General features: G+C 34.9%; 1 protein-coding gene across 4 annotated transcripts in view; it reads left to right on the plus strand.

Moving 5' to 3' along the window:
* The window catches only part of FARP1 (FERM, ARH/RhoGEF and pleckstrin domain protein 1), a 144,840-nt gene that overhangs the window by 10,345 nt on the left and 116,693 nt on the right, over positions 1 to 17,802 (plus strand). For all 4 annotated transcript variants that reach the window (XM_032226665.1, XM_032226666.1, XM_032226667.1 and 1 more), the window contains exon 2: positions 10,562 to 10,756. In XM_032226665.1, the coding sequence (XP_032082556.1) occupies positions 10,586 to 10,756 (171 nt within the window). In that variant the 5' untranslated portion in view covers positions 10,562 to 10,585. The remainder of the gene's footprint in view (positions 1 to 10,561; positions 10,757 to 17,802) is intronic.

The following is a 17,802-nucleotide window of genomic DNA, read 5'->3' on the forward strand; positions in this document are numbered from 1 at the left end:
CTTGCCGCCCATGTGACCGGATGGGAGTGGCTTGCCACCCATGTGACTGGATGGGAGTGGCGTGCCGCCCACGTGACCAGATATGAAGATGCCAATGGCACTTGTCAGAACCACCTTAAATTACCTCACACACAGCACTGGCATGCATAAGAATATGATGTAAACTTGTTTTTTAAAAGGCATCTTTGGTTTGCGTTAAAACAACTCCAACACACGCAATGTTCTGATTGCACCACAAACGCAGTAGTCATCCTTACCTTTCACAGAGGCACTGAGTTTTATAAATATGAGCATGATAGTGTAGAATAATCATATCCAAGGACCAGTGGTGGGTTTCAAAAAAATTTGGAACCTCTTCTGTAGGTGTGGCCTGCTTTCCGGGTCCTCTGGTGGAACCTCTTCTAACCAGTTCGGTAGATTTGACGAACCGGTTCTACCGAATAGGTGCGAACTGGTAGGAACCCACCTCTGATTATAGCTTTCCAACAGATGAAAAGAATTGATGTTTTGGATCATTTTCCATAAGGATGTTTTCCAGGATGTTATATTTCAGAAATTTGTTTTACAAAAGGATGGGAAAAAAGGAAATATGTGCACTGCAGAAAGTAATATCTCACAAACCTATTATTCATGAGATGTGATCTGCATTCTGTTTTGTCATTTGTATTTTATAATACTTTCCTTTTCCCTATGGCTTTTAAAATAATTATTCATTTTTTGTGTGTTTGCTTTTTGATAAGTGCTATTATACTAGTTAAGTTACAGTGTAAGTATTGAGAAAAAGAACATTCTATATAATTGTGTGAAACAGCTGTGTTTAGTCAAAGGATACTGACATATTTTGAGGTCACATTTTGAAAGGAAAACATATTTTCCAGGAATTTAAAGGAAATACTTAATACGACTGCCAAATTGGACATTTGCAAACACACTCCCATACTTGTTGTATGGGATAGAAAATCAATCCAGATTGAATGTTTAAAGGAAGTGCTGAATATGAACTTCATTTCTTACTAATTTTTAAAACATTGTGAGATGCTATTAAAGTTTGGGCCTTACTTTTTTTCTTTTATAGTGTTAAGAAAATGACTTCGAACTGATTTCTGAATTTTGCAGACGTGATACCCACTGGGGCCTTTTCAAGTGGTTCTGTTGCCACTAAAACTATACTGAATGATGTGAAAGATCCATCTTTTGTGTGGGGAAAAATGCAAAAAATGCTGCTTAAAGAAGTGATCAAATATTAATTTATTATAGGACTTGGAACCAATGTACATTTAGTTTGTAATCACTTTGTAATTAATCAGATTACAAATACATGAATCAAATTTCCTTGGCTTGGTTGTTGAGAAATATGAATAGGCTAATTTAATAAAGGAAAACATTTCAGGTTTGAAGGCTGGGGAAAACTAGTACTTTGTATATGCTGTAGCTTTTTTGTGGCCCAAACAGCACACCCTATAATAGAGCACATGCTTTGCATGCCAAAGGCCCAGATCAATCATTAGGATTTCCAAACAAGGTAAAGATAAAGACTTCCTTGAGTCAATCCTAACCACAGTTTGTTTGCTCCTTTGGAAGTGCATTGTCATTGCCTCCTTCCCAGATTCTACCCCTCCGCCTCCAGAGTTTAGCCAGTAGCTTTAGGATTTCAAGGCAAGTGGTAACTACTTCTTGACTCTGTTTAGTTTTCAGGATATAAGTCAACGTTGCTAAATAGAGCCACCTATTCTGAAATCGTAGAGTTTTACTACTAGTTCAGATAAAACAACACAAATTTTCCAGATGTGGACTCTTACATCTTTAGCTTACCATACATGTATACAAAGAATAGTTTGGCAATATATAACTTTAATAGATTGACAATATGACTGAGTGGAAAGCAAATTTCTATATCACCATTTGTTGAGTTACATAAGGCACATACGCATCTGAACTATACACTTACTACTTGTACACCCAAATATTGAAAATAATTATTTATTATGAGGATCAGAAAAGGAGCATGAATGGGAAGTTGTTAGCAGAATTATCAGATCAGACTCCAATAGCCAATATATTGTACAAACCACATTCAGAATTTTACAAACATTTAGTAGGGCATATTTCTTAACATTTAGGATACAGATTTTACTTTAAAAGCATCTCAGGCAGAATGTATTGATTTTTTTTCTGGCAAAAATCTCTGTAATTGGGAAATATTTTTCACTAACATTTTTTGGATAAATTTAAAATAACTATAGAAGTATTTCTCTTGATTTTTAGTCTTTAATCAATGTCTTTTATTATGCAGTTATAGATTTCTTTTTCAGTCAGAAAGAATGAAATAATAATGAGTGATTAAATGTGTTCATTAGCCACTTAATATAATCTACTATAAAAAGAGTTTAGCAACTCATAAAATTAGCTGCAAATGTGGCATTGCTTTTCCAGTAAGAGTGATTTGTATAAGGCTACAATCCTGTTTGGAGTTTCCACTGAATTTCCAAGTTTGTCATGTTTCTCACTGACATATTACAACATATCCAGAATATTTGGAGAGTAACCTAGCCAGATAGCTGTGGATACTAGTCTTAAAAGCCAAATTTGCATTTGTATTCATCCTCATAATACTTGATTAATAATAATGTATCCCATCAAAAATATTATATGGGGCTTGAAGAATTTTTAAATTGCTGCAAAATTGGTAATACCTAGTGTAGGGCTTGGTAGATGGCTTTTAACCTTTCACAAGCTTTATTGATTGATTTCACACATTTTAAAATATGGATTTTCTTTAACTCTTTTAAGTATCATTTTAAAGCACACTATTAAAAGAAATACATTGCAGTCTTGTTTTTCTTTGTAGAAGGGAACCTCCAAATAAAAGAAAGGGAAAGGAGAGGAAAGATTTCCTCTTAATTTTTCCCCAATTTTTGCTCCCTGAATTTTTATAGTCAAGGGAAGGCCACATTTTTGGACTAGTAAACTATTACGTATAGAAATCTTGAAATCAGAGTGACTTCCCTCAGGTGGAAGTGGGCATGGTAGTCTAGAAAATGTCTGTGAGGTGACTGTGGAGAATAATAGACCACTAATTTATCATAAGAGTGATAAGACAAATAGCTAGGTTTGCACTCTATTAACTGCTCCGAACTTACCCAGGACTTCATACCACATTAGCTTAGTTTGCCTCAGTTTTTAAAATTTTATTTTCTAAGAAAGGTCTAAGATAGTGTTTTTGAAAGATGGCAAGTTTAAGGTCTGTGGACCTCACCTTCCAGAATTTTCTAGTCAGCATGCTGGCTTGGGAATTCTGGGAATTGAAGTCCATTACTTCTTAAAATCGCCAAATTTGAAAAACATTAGTCTAAGGTACCTATGTTGTCTGAATAGCATTCTTACAAATAACAATACACAAGAGATTTATAGTCTTATCAGCTCCCAAAATATGGCTTGAGGAATTCCTAGGAAGAGACTTGTAGATGCTGCAATGAAGGGATAAGCTACAGCTCATGCAACCTTCTGACATTATACCTTTTAGCCTTTAAGTTGCTTAATCCTAAAGGATTATTGTAATGTTTTGCAACTGCAGACTAAAATAACCTCAACAGATTTGAGTGAATTAAAAGGCAATCGTTTCAGATTGGAACAAATATTTTACATAAATTTGTGTATTTGATAGGCAATATGTAGCCTTCCTAATGATATTGGATAGCACTTCCCATCAGAAGCTGAAAGGAGTGGTGTTAGAAAGCAATGAAGCCAAATAAAAATTTAAACGGTGCCAACTTTCTTGTATTTCCAAAATTGAAATTATACTTGAATTGCCTCCAAGAATAAGTTTTGGCTGCTTTTGTTTTTTCTTCAAAATTAATGTTTCATTGGGGTTCCTTTTCAAATTGATGTCCTTTAGCACACTTCTGGAAGACACCAGGTCTATATTATTCTAAACATTAGTATCACGTAAGATATGCATCTACAACTTGCAGCTTGTGTTATTGTTGCAGAAAACTGAAATTAAGTTAATTTTTTCTTAATTTAAATATTCTTGCCTTTAAAGAAAGGTGGTTTACATTATACCCAGGGAATGAGCATGCTTATTTCAACATGCCATGAATTCTTTTATTGAGAATTGTTAAGAAATGTTTATTCCTTTATCTTCCATGGCATTTACTTTAAAGGACTACAATTAGCCCTCAACTAAAAACCATCCATTTAGTGATCAGTCAAAGTTACCAAAGCATGAGAAAAGTGACCTATAATCAGTCCTTCATGCATACAACCATTGTAACATCCTCATAATCACGTGGTCACAATTTGGGTGCTTGACAATGGTTGCAGGGTCCAAGGGTCATGTGATCTCCATTTATGGCTTTCCCAGTTGGCTTCCAACAATCAAAATCAATGGGAGAAGCTGGATTTGCTTAATGGCCACATGCTTCACTTAATAGCTGGAATAGTTCACTTAACAAGTATGGCAAAAATGTTATAAAATAGGTGCAACTCACTTGGCAGCTGACTTGCTTAGTAGCTGGAATTCTGGTCTTAACTATGGTCATAAGTCAAGAATTACTTGTACATAGCTGAGTGATTGTGATATTTTCCAGCTGGCACAAGAATCTTATTTTTTTTATAGGGCCTGTGTTACAATTTCCATATATCTATGCTTTCATTAATTTCATTAAAATGGAATTGAAAAGTTTGGCTGCAAGTTTACCCAAGACTCTGCTTCATCTTCTCATATTCTAGAATAATTGCAAGGTGTTTATTGCAGCTCATGGGTTGCATTAATTACTCAGCTATCTGAAAGTGGAAATGTGTGCTTACCTAAGAGCATTCATCCAGGAGTTTATTTATTTTATGTATTAAATTTATATGCTGCCCAGCTTGCTAACAAGTGACTGTGAGCAGCTGAGATCTATAGAACGCAATGACACTGGATTATAATTAAATATGAAATGTTTTTATTAAACATTTTGAGCTCTGTAAATGGCTTACTTTGTAACAAAATGTGATACTAAAGAAAGATTAAAATATTGATAATTTAGAATTAAAGCCTTTTAAAGTTTGTTTTTTCAAAGAGAATTAAAATAATATACTATGGTAGTTCTTTACATTTGAAATCACCAGGACATGAAGCAGTATGTGAATATAGATTTGAAAATTATTTTTCTAGAAGCTATGTAAATAAAATAAACTAGTTCCCTTTAAACCAAGAAAGGACAGTTTTAGCTATCACTATCTCCAGTAAGCTTGAAAATTATTTCACTGTTGAGTAGATTGTTCTTCATGTAATCATTCTTCTATCAATGCTACATTATTTCAAATTAAATAATAATAAAGTCCAGTACCATACTGTATTGATTAGGAAATTGAGATAGAGTTCTTCAGTGGTTAAAAAAAATAGACATAAAATATGTTACCATTTAAAATGTCTTCTATTCTCAAACTGATAAGACATTTGATAAGACATTTGGTTCTTACATGATGAGTGTTAACACAAAGCTCAGTTAATCAATATTAGGTTTTTATCTATGTTCTGTTGAATAGTCAGTTCTTCACATTGCTTGGGTGTGTACCATGGACTTACTCTGATTTCCTCCATATGGATAAATTCTTACCAAAATGTGTACCTTCTTTGAATTTTCTTTGATTATTTATCTTCAATTTCGAACCATGTTTGCATTTCAGAGAAATATTCCATGTATGCAATCATTTTAGTACAAGAAAGATTACTCATAGATAAAACTGTGTTACCATGAAGATTAAAAAATGTGTATTTTGACAGATAAATTTACTCCATTCATCTGAAGAAATAGCCTTGATCCATGCAATCTTTGACAGAATAAAAATAAATTTGCTTTAAAAGACTCATCAGTGTCTTTATTATTATTATAGAAACAAACTGCTGCATGAGACAAACTTTTTTAGCTTCCAGTTTTAATTAATTTCACTCAAATAACTCAGTGACATTTAGATAATTTGCAACATATTTCCCTTAAGGTTGGCTATAGTTATGACATTTCGGTCTGGTGGGACTTGAAGGTCAAAGTTTATGTAAGATATCAGGTAGCGTATTGTTTACACAGTTGAAATGCTATAATTAAGAAGGAGAGCATAGCCTAATATTTTGCAATAGGCAATCACTCCCCCATATTAAATGTTCCAGTTGACAGCTAACGTCTATGGTTTTTGTTCTATGGAAAGTTGCAGGCCTGACTGAAGTCCAGGAATGTAGAATGGCTACTCCCACACCTCCAAACAATACATACATTGGTCTAAATCAGTATTCAAACTTGTCACCTTATAGGGGAGATGGGTGACATAAAAATTAATAAATAAAATTTACATCATCATCATTTTAGCCATTGTTTATCCACTTCATGATGAAGGTCTCTTCTGCATATTTCCAACCAATTTTCCAAACATGGAAAATTTACATACATTCCTCTAAATCAGTATTTCTCAATGGTGGCAGCTTGAGATATATGGATTTTTGGGCTGGGGAATTCTGGGAGTTGAAGTCCACACATCTTAAAACTTATCAAGATTGAGAAACCTTGCTTCCATTTAGCTTAAAATGTATTGGCAGTTTCTTCATCAGAGTCCACTGGGCATTTTCCAGCTCTAGTTAACACAGATGATCAACTCTGCAACTAGCAACTGTATATGTTATCAATAAAGAGAATAGATAGCTCAGGGTTGAACTGTGAAGTCCTTGATGCTCTCTGAGCTTGGTTGTTTGTTTGTAGACATAGCCAACGAGATAATAACAGTGCAAGCATGTGTGGTGTTTACTCCTTGTTTATATAAAGTAGTTTGCCCTGTGAATGTTGATGGAGGTGTGATTTTCTTCTTGGTAGTTCCCTGAATTCAAGGAACTACCTTTAAGCATATTTTCTGTTTGATAGTTTGTAGAAGAGCCGAGGTGCCGCAGTGGTTAAATGCAGCACTGCAAGCTACTTCAGCTGACTGCAGTTCTGCAGTTTGGCTGTTCAAATCTCCCCGGCTCAGGGTTGACTCAGCCTTCCATCCTTCCGAGGTGGATAAAATGAGGACCCGGATTGTTGTTGGGGGCAATATGTTGACTCTGTAAACCGCTTAGAGAGGGCTGAAAGCCCTATGAAGTGGTATATAAGTCTAACTGCTATTGTATGTGTTAATCTCTGCTTAATTCAGTTGGCTACTGAAGAGGATGTGTTCTGGTTGTTTTGTTTGCTGCCTATCTTTTTTATGGTCTCTTTTGAATGGTGTGTAAATGTGTCTGCTTTTTATCTCTATGTGCCTGTTGGTGACTGATATGCTTGAGTGACAAGTTTCTAGGAATACCTTAGCATTTTTGCATTTAGCGTGGCCTAAGATACTGACCATTTTCCAGTTGAAAATGTGGTTGAGAATGTACATGTATTGTGAATAAAATGAGATTGAGTAAAATGACAGGTAGTGACATGTGTAAATTATTTTCTTCTTAGGCCAACAGTAAACAGAATCTGAGAATACATGAGCTTTACACAAGTGTCAAAAGTATCTTGTTTTACTGTTTCTGGACAGTGAAGCTAATTAAATCAGTAGATTTTTAAAATCATAACAGATATAGTTTCTTTCTTTTGCTATTCTTTTCAATATTTGTTCCTCCTTATTTTTCTTTGTAACCTTGGAAATAGGTCATTTCAGTTAGGTACTTTTTTATTTAATATTCCATTGTATTTCTTCATAATCTCAATTTAGGACTTAATGAATATGACCATTGAAGCCAAAATTATAATTGGGAATCAAATTTGTAATCGTTATAGGAAAACTTTGTCCTTTGTTTATATAACAACACAAAGGTGGTTTAGCTGCTGTACCTTTAATATCATTTATTATGATCAGTTCATATTATCTTTTGGTGACCAGAAGACATTGTATTTGTATTTTTCCACTTGTAGAAACTTAATGTTTTGTACATGTCCTGCTTCTGTAAGAATTATTTTCCTAGATTCTGGAGACAATTAGACACAAGTGGACACAAGTGAAATGACAAAACTGCCTCTTCACATGAATGAATGAATGAATGAATGAATGAATGAATGAATGAATGAATGAATATCCAAAACTTTCCACTGTAATTTCCATGAATCAGTTCTAAATGGAAAATGGTTTAATTGCTGAAATATTTGTAACACATCTCTTCTCAAATAAACCTTGTTAAAGAGACTTCTACACATCCCTCTCACTTGCACTTGCAGCTTATTACTGGAACTATCAACAAGGGACAAATTTGAGTAGTTTTCTAGCTGAGAAGAGAAAGCTTAAATCACTCTTCCTTGAATACCATTGGACTTACTCCAGAGTAAAATAGAGAAATACATTCTGAATGATTAAGATGTAGTTAAATACTTGTTTCAAGACTTTTTCAAACATAGTTTATTTTGCACTCCTCACATATTGGATGGCCTTGGAATAAATTTAATCATAACAACTTCTCTCTAAGTAGTCCATGTTGTTTTCTTGGCAACAACGTGGAAATTGCAACTGTTTTCTGCTGGGATTTATTTTTAAGCTTCTCAATTCAGGCTACAGCCCCGGAATTTTGAGCCAGATTTCAGCCAGCCTTTTTTAACATCAGTCAAACTCAGTTCTATAGTACTACTTGTTCAGACCTTGCTATAAATAGAAGAGAATAATCAACATTAAGTTTCCTACAGCAAATAGGATACAATTGATCTATCTTGACTTGGAGAAATTAAGTAAACTTAATGGGGAGTTTAATAATTGTGAGTCCTCATGCTTCAATGCAGGAGGATGTGCTTCATTTTGTAGCTATCAAATAATTAGGACACGGGTGTCAAACTCTCATGTCACATTGCCATCACACAACATTTCACGTTCCATTTAGGGACTGGAGTGAGCATGGCCTGGCCAGGACACATCTGGCCCGTGGGCCACCAGTTTAACACCTCTGGCCTAGGATAATACATTGGGGGGGGGAATAATATCCTATTAAACCTTATTGAAGATGCTATTTGTTTCAGATACCTATTTAATTGCAGTGAAGCAAACAAATGCTTATTCCATAGCCTTTGGTAACTTAAGCTTGATTAAACACAGAGGCAGAAATCAATTAAAAATGTATGTCCTGTTGGCTAAGAACCTTTTCCATTTTTTTAAACATCCAAATTTGTATAGCTAATTATGCAAAAAAAAAAAAACAACCAAAAGAACATCCAACGGATAGTCAGCCTGCAGCAAAAGCTTTCACAGTAATGAATATTTTGAAATATGAATGTTTTCAGAAGTTTTTTGTATATTAATAAACATGTGGTTGTGATAAATTATATTTATAAGTGTGTCAGTCAGGAAAACATTTTATTTCTTTCATATCTTTCGCTTTATTATGTTCTTAGGAATTATAATTAATGAGTGCATAAAAGACATAAAGGAGGACTTATAAGTGACAGCAGAAGACTTGAACTAAGCTTCATTTTGGCTACCAGAAGAGCAAAAGAAAAGATGAAATAATGATCTGGTATATCAGACAAATAACATTCACACCCATCAGTTATAGCGCAGTGTTCCATAGAATCATCTTACTTGTTACCCACGAAGAATAGAAAATATATAACCCTGCTTAAAAAAACAGACAGTTCAAAAACCAATTAACTTACAGTAAAATCATTGGAACAATTCCTTGACTGGAATCTCTTTTCCAGTATAAATGAATTGAATTTGGAATAATTAAAAAAGCAAATTGCTATTTTAGGCAATATTAAAGCCAAAGAAATCCTGATCATCCCTTCATTAATTTTCATGATTTCTCTAGGATTCCAAGCACATTACAGCCAGTGACTGGCTGCATCATCATCACTCTTATTTTACATATTTTTGAGTAATTTTTGTTGTGAAGATTGATTAGTAAAAACATGAATAATTCACAATCCATTGTCATTTCAGATAACAGTTTCCTTAGTTTTATTAGCTCTACTGTGTAACCTACAGGTAATTCTTGACTTACAGCTAGTGGTGGGTTTACATTTTTTTTACTACCAGTTCCCTCATGCGTGCACGCTTGCGCAATGCTTCTGCGCATGCGCAGAAGTGTCCAAGTGGGTGGGCAGAGCCTCCTGCCGCTGCCACCACCGGTTCGCCCGATCCGGGAGCAACCCACCTCTGCTTACAACTATTCGTTTAGTGACCATTCAAAGTCACAACAGCAATGAAAAATATGACTTACAACCAGTCCTCATATTTACAACCAACCTAACATCCCCGCACGATCACAGTTTGCTTGCTCATGTATTTAAAATGGCTGCAGCATCCTGGAATCAAGTGATCGCCATTTGCAACCCTTCCAGGTGGCTTCTCATAAGCAAAATCAATGGAAAAAGTTGGATTTGCTTAAAGATTGCGTGACTCACTTAGCAACTGAAATGATTCACTTAACAACCATGACACAAAAGGTCATGAAATTGGGCATGACTCATTTAACAACTGCATTGCTTAACAAAGAAATTCTAGTCTCAGTTGTGGCTGTAAGTCACTTGACGTCTCAGAGTAATTGAACTAACATAGTACCATATTTTCTTTGCCCCTCTCTTAGAAGTAGAAGTTTGTCTCTTCAGATATGGGCGAAGTGGAGCAAAGAGCGACAACAGGATCTCGGCTAGGAGTACAGGAGAATGCTGGCATCAGTACTCTGGAACATGGACAGAAACTGCCTTCAACACCTACAGGAAAACTTATTTCTATCAAAGTCCAAATGCTGGATGATACACAGGAAACATTTGAAATTCCGGTAAGGTGATACTCTTGAGTCTACATTCTTGGCTGGGGGTGAGGCGAGCGCAAAAGATTCACCCAAGCAGATCTGCCACTAGTTTTGTGACTTTGTATAATGTGATAATAGCTCACATATGAGAGAAGTATTAAAAATCCTAATATTTAAAAGGTAGTTAAAATTGCAATAGGGGTACATTATCTCATATATTCCTGGTATCACAAACTATTTAGGGGGAAAATACTCTTCAAACTGCTATTAATCATTTAAATCACAATCTTTTAACACTAACTGAAACTATCAGTTGCAATATACACTACCATAAACTAATTAAGAATTATGAAATAACTGAATAATTCGCCTCACAGAGGAAAAAAACTCAATACTAACAACTTCAGTTATTTCACTTCAACTATTCTGTAGATACTCTAAAGGTAATTTTGATCTTACATTTTAAATCTTAAGTATTGTAACTAAATAAGGTGATTGCATTCTAATACTAGTGCATTACCATTTGTTTGATTTTCTTTATATATTTTGAGAATTTCTTTGCAACAGAATGTGCCTATCTTTAATTGCCTGAAATCACTGATTTTTAAAAGTTATTTGTCCATTAAATCCATCTTGTCTCTGGCAGCTCAAGGCTGTATATAATAACTCTCTTGCAAAACCTACAGTAGATCTGTGAGATAATATAGCAGGAAAAATAAATGTCAATATTTATGCTGGGGAAGTTAGGACTGACTTTGATTAAGATGCATATTATATATATGAGAGGGATTTCTGAATTGCTAAGATGTATTCTTTTATATTCTCCGTTAAAGAGAAAGCATCCCTATGATAATTGCTGAGCATAGCAGAATTAATCAAAGAACTAACAGATTTTATATCTGTTTTAAACAAGCTTAGCTTTGGTAATCATGTTTTCATATTATGAAATTGACTGTCATTTTTAATATGTTATATGATCCATTATGCCATAAGATTTCAGATTTTATTCTCTATCTCAATTAAATGTTATGCTCAAACAAGCATCTGCAAAAAAAAGAGGTAGCTGCTATATTGATGAATTACTTGATCCATTGTCATCCAGTACTCACAAGGACATTCACTTCATTATTATCCTACATTAGTCAAGCAAAAGTCAACAATTGTCATTAGTAGAAAATCTGTGTTGCTTGTACCTTGATCAGTTCCTCATAAATGCATTCTCCTGATCTACCGTGTTTTCCCCAAAATAAGACAGGGTCTTTTTTTCTTTTGACCCCTGAAATAAGCGCTTGGCCTTATTTTGGGGGAAGTCTTATTATTTTTGAGGTGCAGGAGGCAGAATGCGTGGCTGCTGCTGTGTTGCAATATTTTGGGGGAGGGCTTATTTTCAGGGGAGGATTTATTTTAGTGCATGCATTCAATAGCCCGATTAGGCTTATTATCCGGAGAGGTCTTATTTTCAGGGAAACAAGGTACAAGTTCAGATTTTTTTCCCTATTCATAAAGACTCTTCTGCATTTTGTCACCCTGAGCAATAGTATATAATGGAAAGAGCCCTTAGCTTCCCACGTGAACTGGCTGAGAACCAATTCTTAGAACTAGATAAGTATTTTTAATCCGACAAGAACTGTGATTTGGGAGGGGGAGTTTCTTTTAGATGCTCTTCCATGACAGTGTTTCACTCCATAATGCTCTTGACAGTATCCCTTGAGGACTAATTCTTGTGCTTTTTTTAAAAAAAGCAAGACTAGGGAGGTGGGTGGGGGGAGATAGGATTGATTTAAGTCTGGCTAATGACATTCAGTGTCAGTTGAGATGCTATTCTAGTATGTAGGAAAACCCTAGATCAGATTAGTATGTCATGGTTTATGATGATAAATCCCTTTTAAAACTCCTATAGTAAGGGTGAAAGTATAATCAAGCTTTTGTAGCAGTGGACAACAATTTTGAGTTAATTTTAGAGAGAGAGAAACCTCTCCCCAAGCCCCAGTTCCTATAAATAAATGCTCCAGGGACAGATTGCCTTCTTTGGGTATGCACATCTGTAACAAATCGGTCCTTTTAGTATCACATTAAGGTTCTCCACTGCCAACTGTTTAAACATGCTTTTTGCTGGTTTAATTTTTAGTAACTCTCCATATAGATTTTTAAAATCTCCTTTGCTTGTATCACTTCCAGTGTATCAACTTGTTATATTGTATGCCAACCTGACAGTGCTGTTGAAAGAAAGATACTTTCTAAATTGGTTGAAATAAACTTAGAAAGTTTAGGTACATGACTATCCATTTGTGGGATCACAAATGGATAGCCATAAGACATCAGGAGTGTCATGTCATTTTAATATAATTTTTGTTTCTGTCAGATATTATGGTAGCTAGGTTTTTTTTTCATGTAGGTTTTCTCACTTCTTATCCTCTGCCCTGTCAAGCTTGAAATTCTAATTTGGCAAAACTATCAAGCAAAAATTTGTGGAAAAAACCAGGAAGCTTTCTCTACCTGTTTCATTGTGGTGTAAATTGATTCTCACTCTAACTTTAGACATGAACAGTAAGTCAGGTTCCATTTTTGTTTATCTTGGGCTTTATTTCACCATGCCTGAAAGAATACTATTCATACTCTCCCAACAGATCAAACATTAAAATAATTATGAAAGCAGACCTGAGAACAGGTTTGGCCTATGAAATTAAGAATAAAAGCATTGGCAATTTTTCTTGTTTATAACCAAGGACTATGTTACTATTAATTCTCCTTAGAACCACATAATAGATTTTCTTTAAAGATTGATTTTTCACTAAAAGTTAATTGTCTCACTTTTAAAATGTTAGTAAAAAACATGTAGTATTGAGAGATTTGATTGTTTAGCTTCATTAGATATGGCAGCATTGTTTTAAATAATTTTATGCTCAGGGATGTATTTCAGAATTGATGTGTAAAAAGGCTTCAATAATTTTCTGTTGTTATCCCCTCTGATTTTCTTTTATGATGGTTCTAGCTACTACTATGGACAAATTATTGTTCCCTTACGCATAATAAGGAACGCTTGATAAAGTCATAAATTAAGATGTAAAATAATATCCATATCATAGGATATATCTTGCACAATATATCCTATGCATGTTGTGGATGAGAAAGATGGCAGCTAAGAAAACTGTAACAGGCAAGTAGGTTTTTATTGTCAGCATTATTCACAAAAAATATCTGTATTATAGTACAAATAACAAATGTTAGGTTGAAATTTGTGCCAGTTAAATTCTTAATGCCAAATAGAATAATAACATGCATAAAATTATCTGACAAAATAGCAGCTGCTTTTAAAAAAAATTCTAATCTCTCCCCTTCATCATAAGGGTTTGTATCTTATTTACATGGATTTCTTTCATTAATTCTGTTTTGGGTTTTTTTTCCCCATGATCCACATATTTTTCATAAAGTTTGTAAAATGGAATTGTTTTACATGAATTATAGATATTATTTCTATTATTTGAATAACTATTATTAGAATTAGTTTTTCCTTCTTAATTATATTTTTAATCTATGTTATGCTTGATCCTCTATCGAGATAGGGATTTATATTTTTAAATTCCATATAGTATTTGGAAGTGGCTGCAGTGTTGATATAACACTTGAATAGATTCTTAAATGATATCATATTTTTGGATAGTAAGCTTGCTTAGGGCTAAATAATAACATTGAGTTACATTCTTGCAAATCAGCAACATTTATATATTCCTGAATATTTATTTTAGTTTTCTCTGTATAACCTTGATTTCACCTGTTGTACGTTTTTCAGTGTGCTGTATATAAACATGTTTTATAACCCTATATTGTTGTATATTATTTTAAAATCTTTGGATTTGGTGTAAGAGCCTCCATGCATTTGGTATAATAGCATTGTGGTACATGACTTACTGGGTTAAGAATTCTGTGTTGATTTTCCTATAAAATAGATTTTTATGGTGGATGGCAGAGTTGTGTATCAACCTAATATCTCAATTTACTGAATAGATCTACCATAAAATTAATCAAGACCATAAACTGAAGCTATAGGTAAGCTTGCACTATTATGCACTAGGTTAATAAAATATAGTTACTGTGGACACAAATGCTATGCTCAAACAATGTGTGGGGTAGGTTGTAGGATAATGTGATGTTTTGCACACTATGCTAAGACAATAGCTGGGTTTCCATGCTAAACCATTTTAGCTTGCTCTAGGATGCTGTGTGAATTCAGTGGCATTTCATCTATCAAAATGGTATGTACAGAGTACCTTCTTTTAAGATTTCTGAATAGAGAAAACATTTAGTGACTGTAATTGGCAACTTGATAGTTAAGTGAAGCAGTTGCTAAATTAAAATCTGTTACTCTACTTACAATTTTACTTCAGTTTTTCTTAGCTTCTTGCTACTTTCTTCAAGTGAACAGGTGAACTCTTTGAGGACATCTTGGTATGGGGTGAATATACCTGCTGGGAAGGTCATAAATGTGAGGACTAGTTGCTAAGTTGTTTTTTTAGCATCATCATAACTTTGAATGGTAGCTAACAAGACAGTTGCTAAGTGACAACTATCTGCATAAATATTGTATTTCTGAGGAGGAGATTGTCTCTGTGTTTATAGAGTGTAGACCCCATATGTTTTTTTCCAGGTTTCAGTAGTGGTCTCGGTTGTCAGTATAAGTAACAGCATTTAACAATCACTTAGTACTTCTAGGTTTTAAAAACTTCACTCCTTTTTATTATAAGTTATGACAAGATACAAAATAAATACAAATTATTTGATATGCTAGTTGTTTCAGATCATTCCAGGAAATTCCTTTCTGTCCCAAAGACCAAAGCAACGTTTTGAAATTTGGCAAAGTATGTTTGTTTCCTCTACAAAACACTTTTTAGAAATATGCTGAACTGGGGAAGAAGAATGTATCTAAAAAAATATTGATAGAACAGACAAGTGGTTGCTTTCAGTTTTAGGCTGCTGAACTAGTGTCTGTTCTCCCAACCAGCTTGCCATATAAAGAGGAAGTCTGGGTTGAGTTGGACCTGGAATCAATAGTTTAACACAAATGTAAAATAATCATGGTGATGCCATTGTGTGTGTGTTCTTTTGTTGATGCTGACAGTAATAACTATTAGTTCGCTGATGACAGCCTGTGTAGTAAGTAAAGAATGAAACCCTTTAAGGGAAGGGGAAAGGCAGAAGGATGAAGAGCAGCTCATCGGTTTATTTGTTTTTTCCGTGACCCGTCAAAACCGCGTTCCACAAAAGTGCGGTCGACGAAATCGCGTATGTGACGTCATCACAGCGCAACGAAAAAGATCGAAAAATTGAAATAAAAATTAAATTACAGCAAGCCGATTCACATAAAGGTAAGGGTTAGGGTTAGGGTTAGGGTTAGGTTAAGGGTTAGGTTTAGGTTTAGGTTTAGAGTATTAGCGTTACGTTTAGCGTTAGGTTAAGGGTTAGCGTTAGGTTTTTCGTTAGGTTAAGGGTTAGGTTTAGGGTTAGGTTTAGGGTTAGGTTAAGGGTTAGGTTTAGGGTTAGGTTTAGGGTTAGGTTTGGGGGGGTTAGGGTAAGGTTTTCGCTTTATTTTTACATTTTTTGATCTTTTTCGTCGCGCTGTGATGACGTCACATACGCGCTTTCGTCGACCGCGCTTTTGTCTACCGCGGTTTTGTGGTGGAACCGTTTTTTCACTGACTGAAGCTATTATTGGGTTCCCTTAAATAGAAAATGAATGAGAAAGGAATGAGATTTTGGTTGAGAGTGCAGAAAGAATATATGGAGGCATAATTTGGTAAATTGAGACTGGGCCATGTGTACTACTTAATGTATCATATAGGCTTGGAATGTCCTATGATTAAGGAAAGTTGGAAAATACCCTGGAAGAGGACAGTGGTGACTTACTTTCATGTTCCCAACAATGAAATTACATGGACATGAAGTGTTCCAATAAACCAATTCAAAGGAGACATAGTCTAGCTAGATAGCAACACATACCCAATCTTGACTAATCCAGAAAGCTAGACCAGGTTAGTATTTGAAAGGAAGAAGTTTAGGACTGACAGTCCTAACAAGAATTCTTGAAGAAGACACAGGTCAATCATCTCTGTATCACCTTTTTAAAAAATGCATGGATTTCTCCATGAAAATCACAAGGAATCATGCTAAACCTGAAGGTGATTTTATTTTTTTTCTAGGACCAAGAAAATAAGAATCCAGATTTAGATTTTCACTTAGCTACTTCTCTTGGTGGCTTCTACCACTCAGCATACTAAAACATTCTCTGCTGAGAATAATAGGGGAGAGATAGTATAGTACCCATTACCTTCAGAAAAATGAGATGTAATTGATATGAAATAAATCATGCTTCTTTCCTCGTTTCTTACTTCCTTTCTCACGCCACCTCATGAAAAAGAAGCAGTGATGTTCCATAAACAGATCATTTCTTCCCTCTAGCTTTACAAGATGTTTGACAATAAGAATTTCTTCTGGTCCATGGCCAGGATAATAAAAAATTTGGCAATCATTATTAACATAATAATTAAACAAAAGTTCCATGTCTGGAAGTGCTCCCTTCTGATTATCCGTTTCTGATAGGAAACAGCTTCTGGCTACTGTTTAATGGAGGCAAAATGTGGAACTAGCTTGGTCAACCAGATATAACCAGCAATGTAATTCATGAAGTTGTGACAATTTGTGTAATATATGATCAAACACTGAACTATCTAGCATGGGAATTTTGGAATCCTACCAAGGTTATGCGTATTCTGAATTGTGAGTGTGTGTGTCAGTGGTGGGTTACGACGGGTACACCCCAGTACGGGTGTACTGGTGCCTGCCGGGAGCACTAGGTAGCGTTCCGGTACAGTGCTCCAGAGGGCCCACCCGCCAGCCCACCCGCCAGCCCATGTGCACGTGCCTTTGAGTCAGTGTCAATTTCTGGTGATTTTCTAGACAGGTTGCTGCAGTTTTTTTGGTATAACTTTCAGATGTGATTTCTTTTAGAAGTGACTGATTTAGGGTCACCCAACTGGTTTTGTGCCTAAGGCAGGACTAGAACTCATGCTCTTCCATTT

Source organism: Thamnophis elegans, chromosome 11, assembly GCF_009769535.1.
Source record: "Thamnophis elegans isolate rThaEle1 chromosome 11, rThaEle1.pri, whole genome shotgun sequence".
NCBI lineage: Eukaryota > Metazoa > Chordata > Lepidosauria > Squamata > Colubridae > Thamnophis > Thamnophis elegans.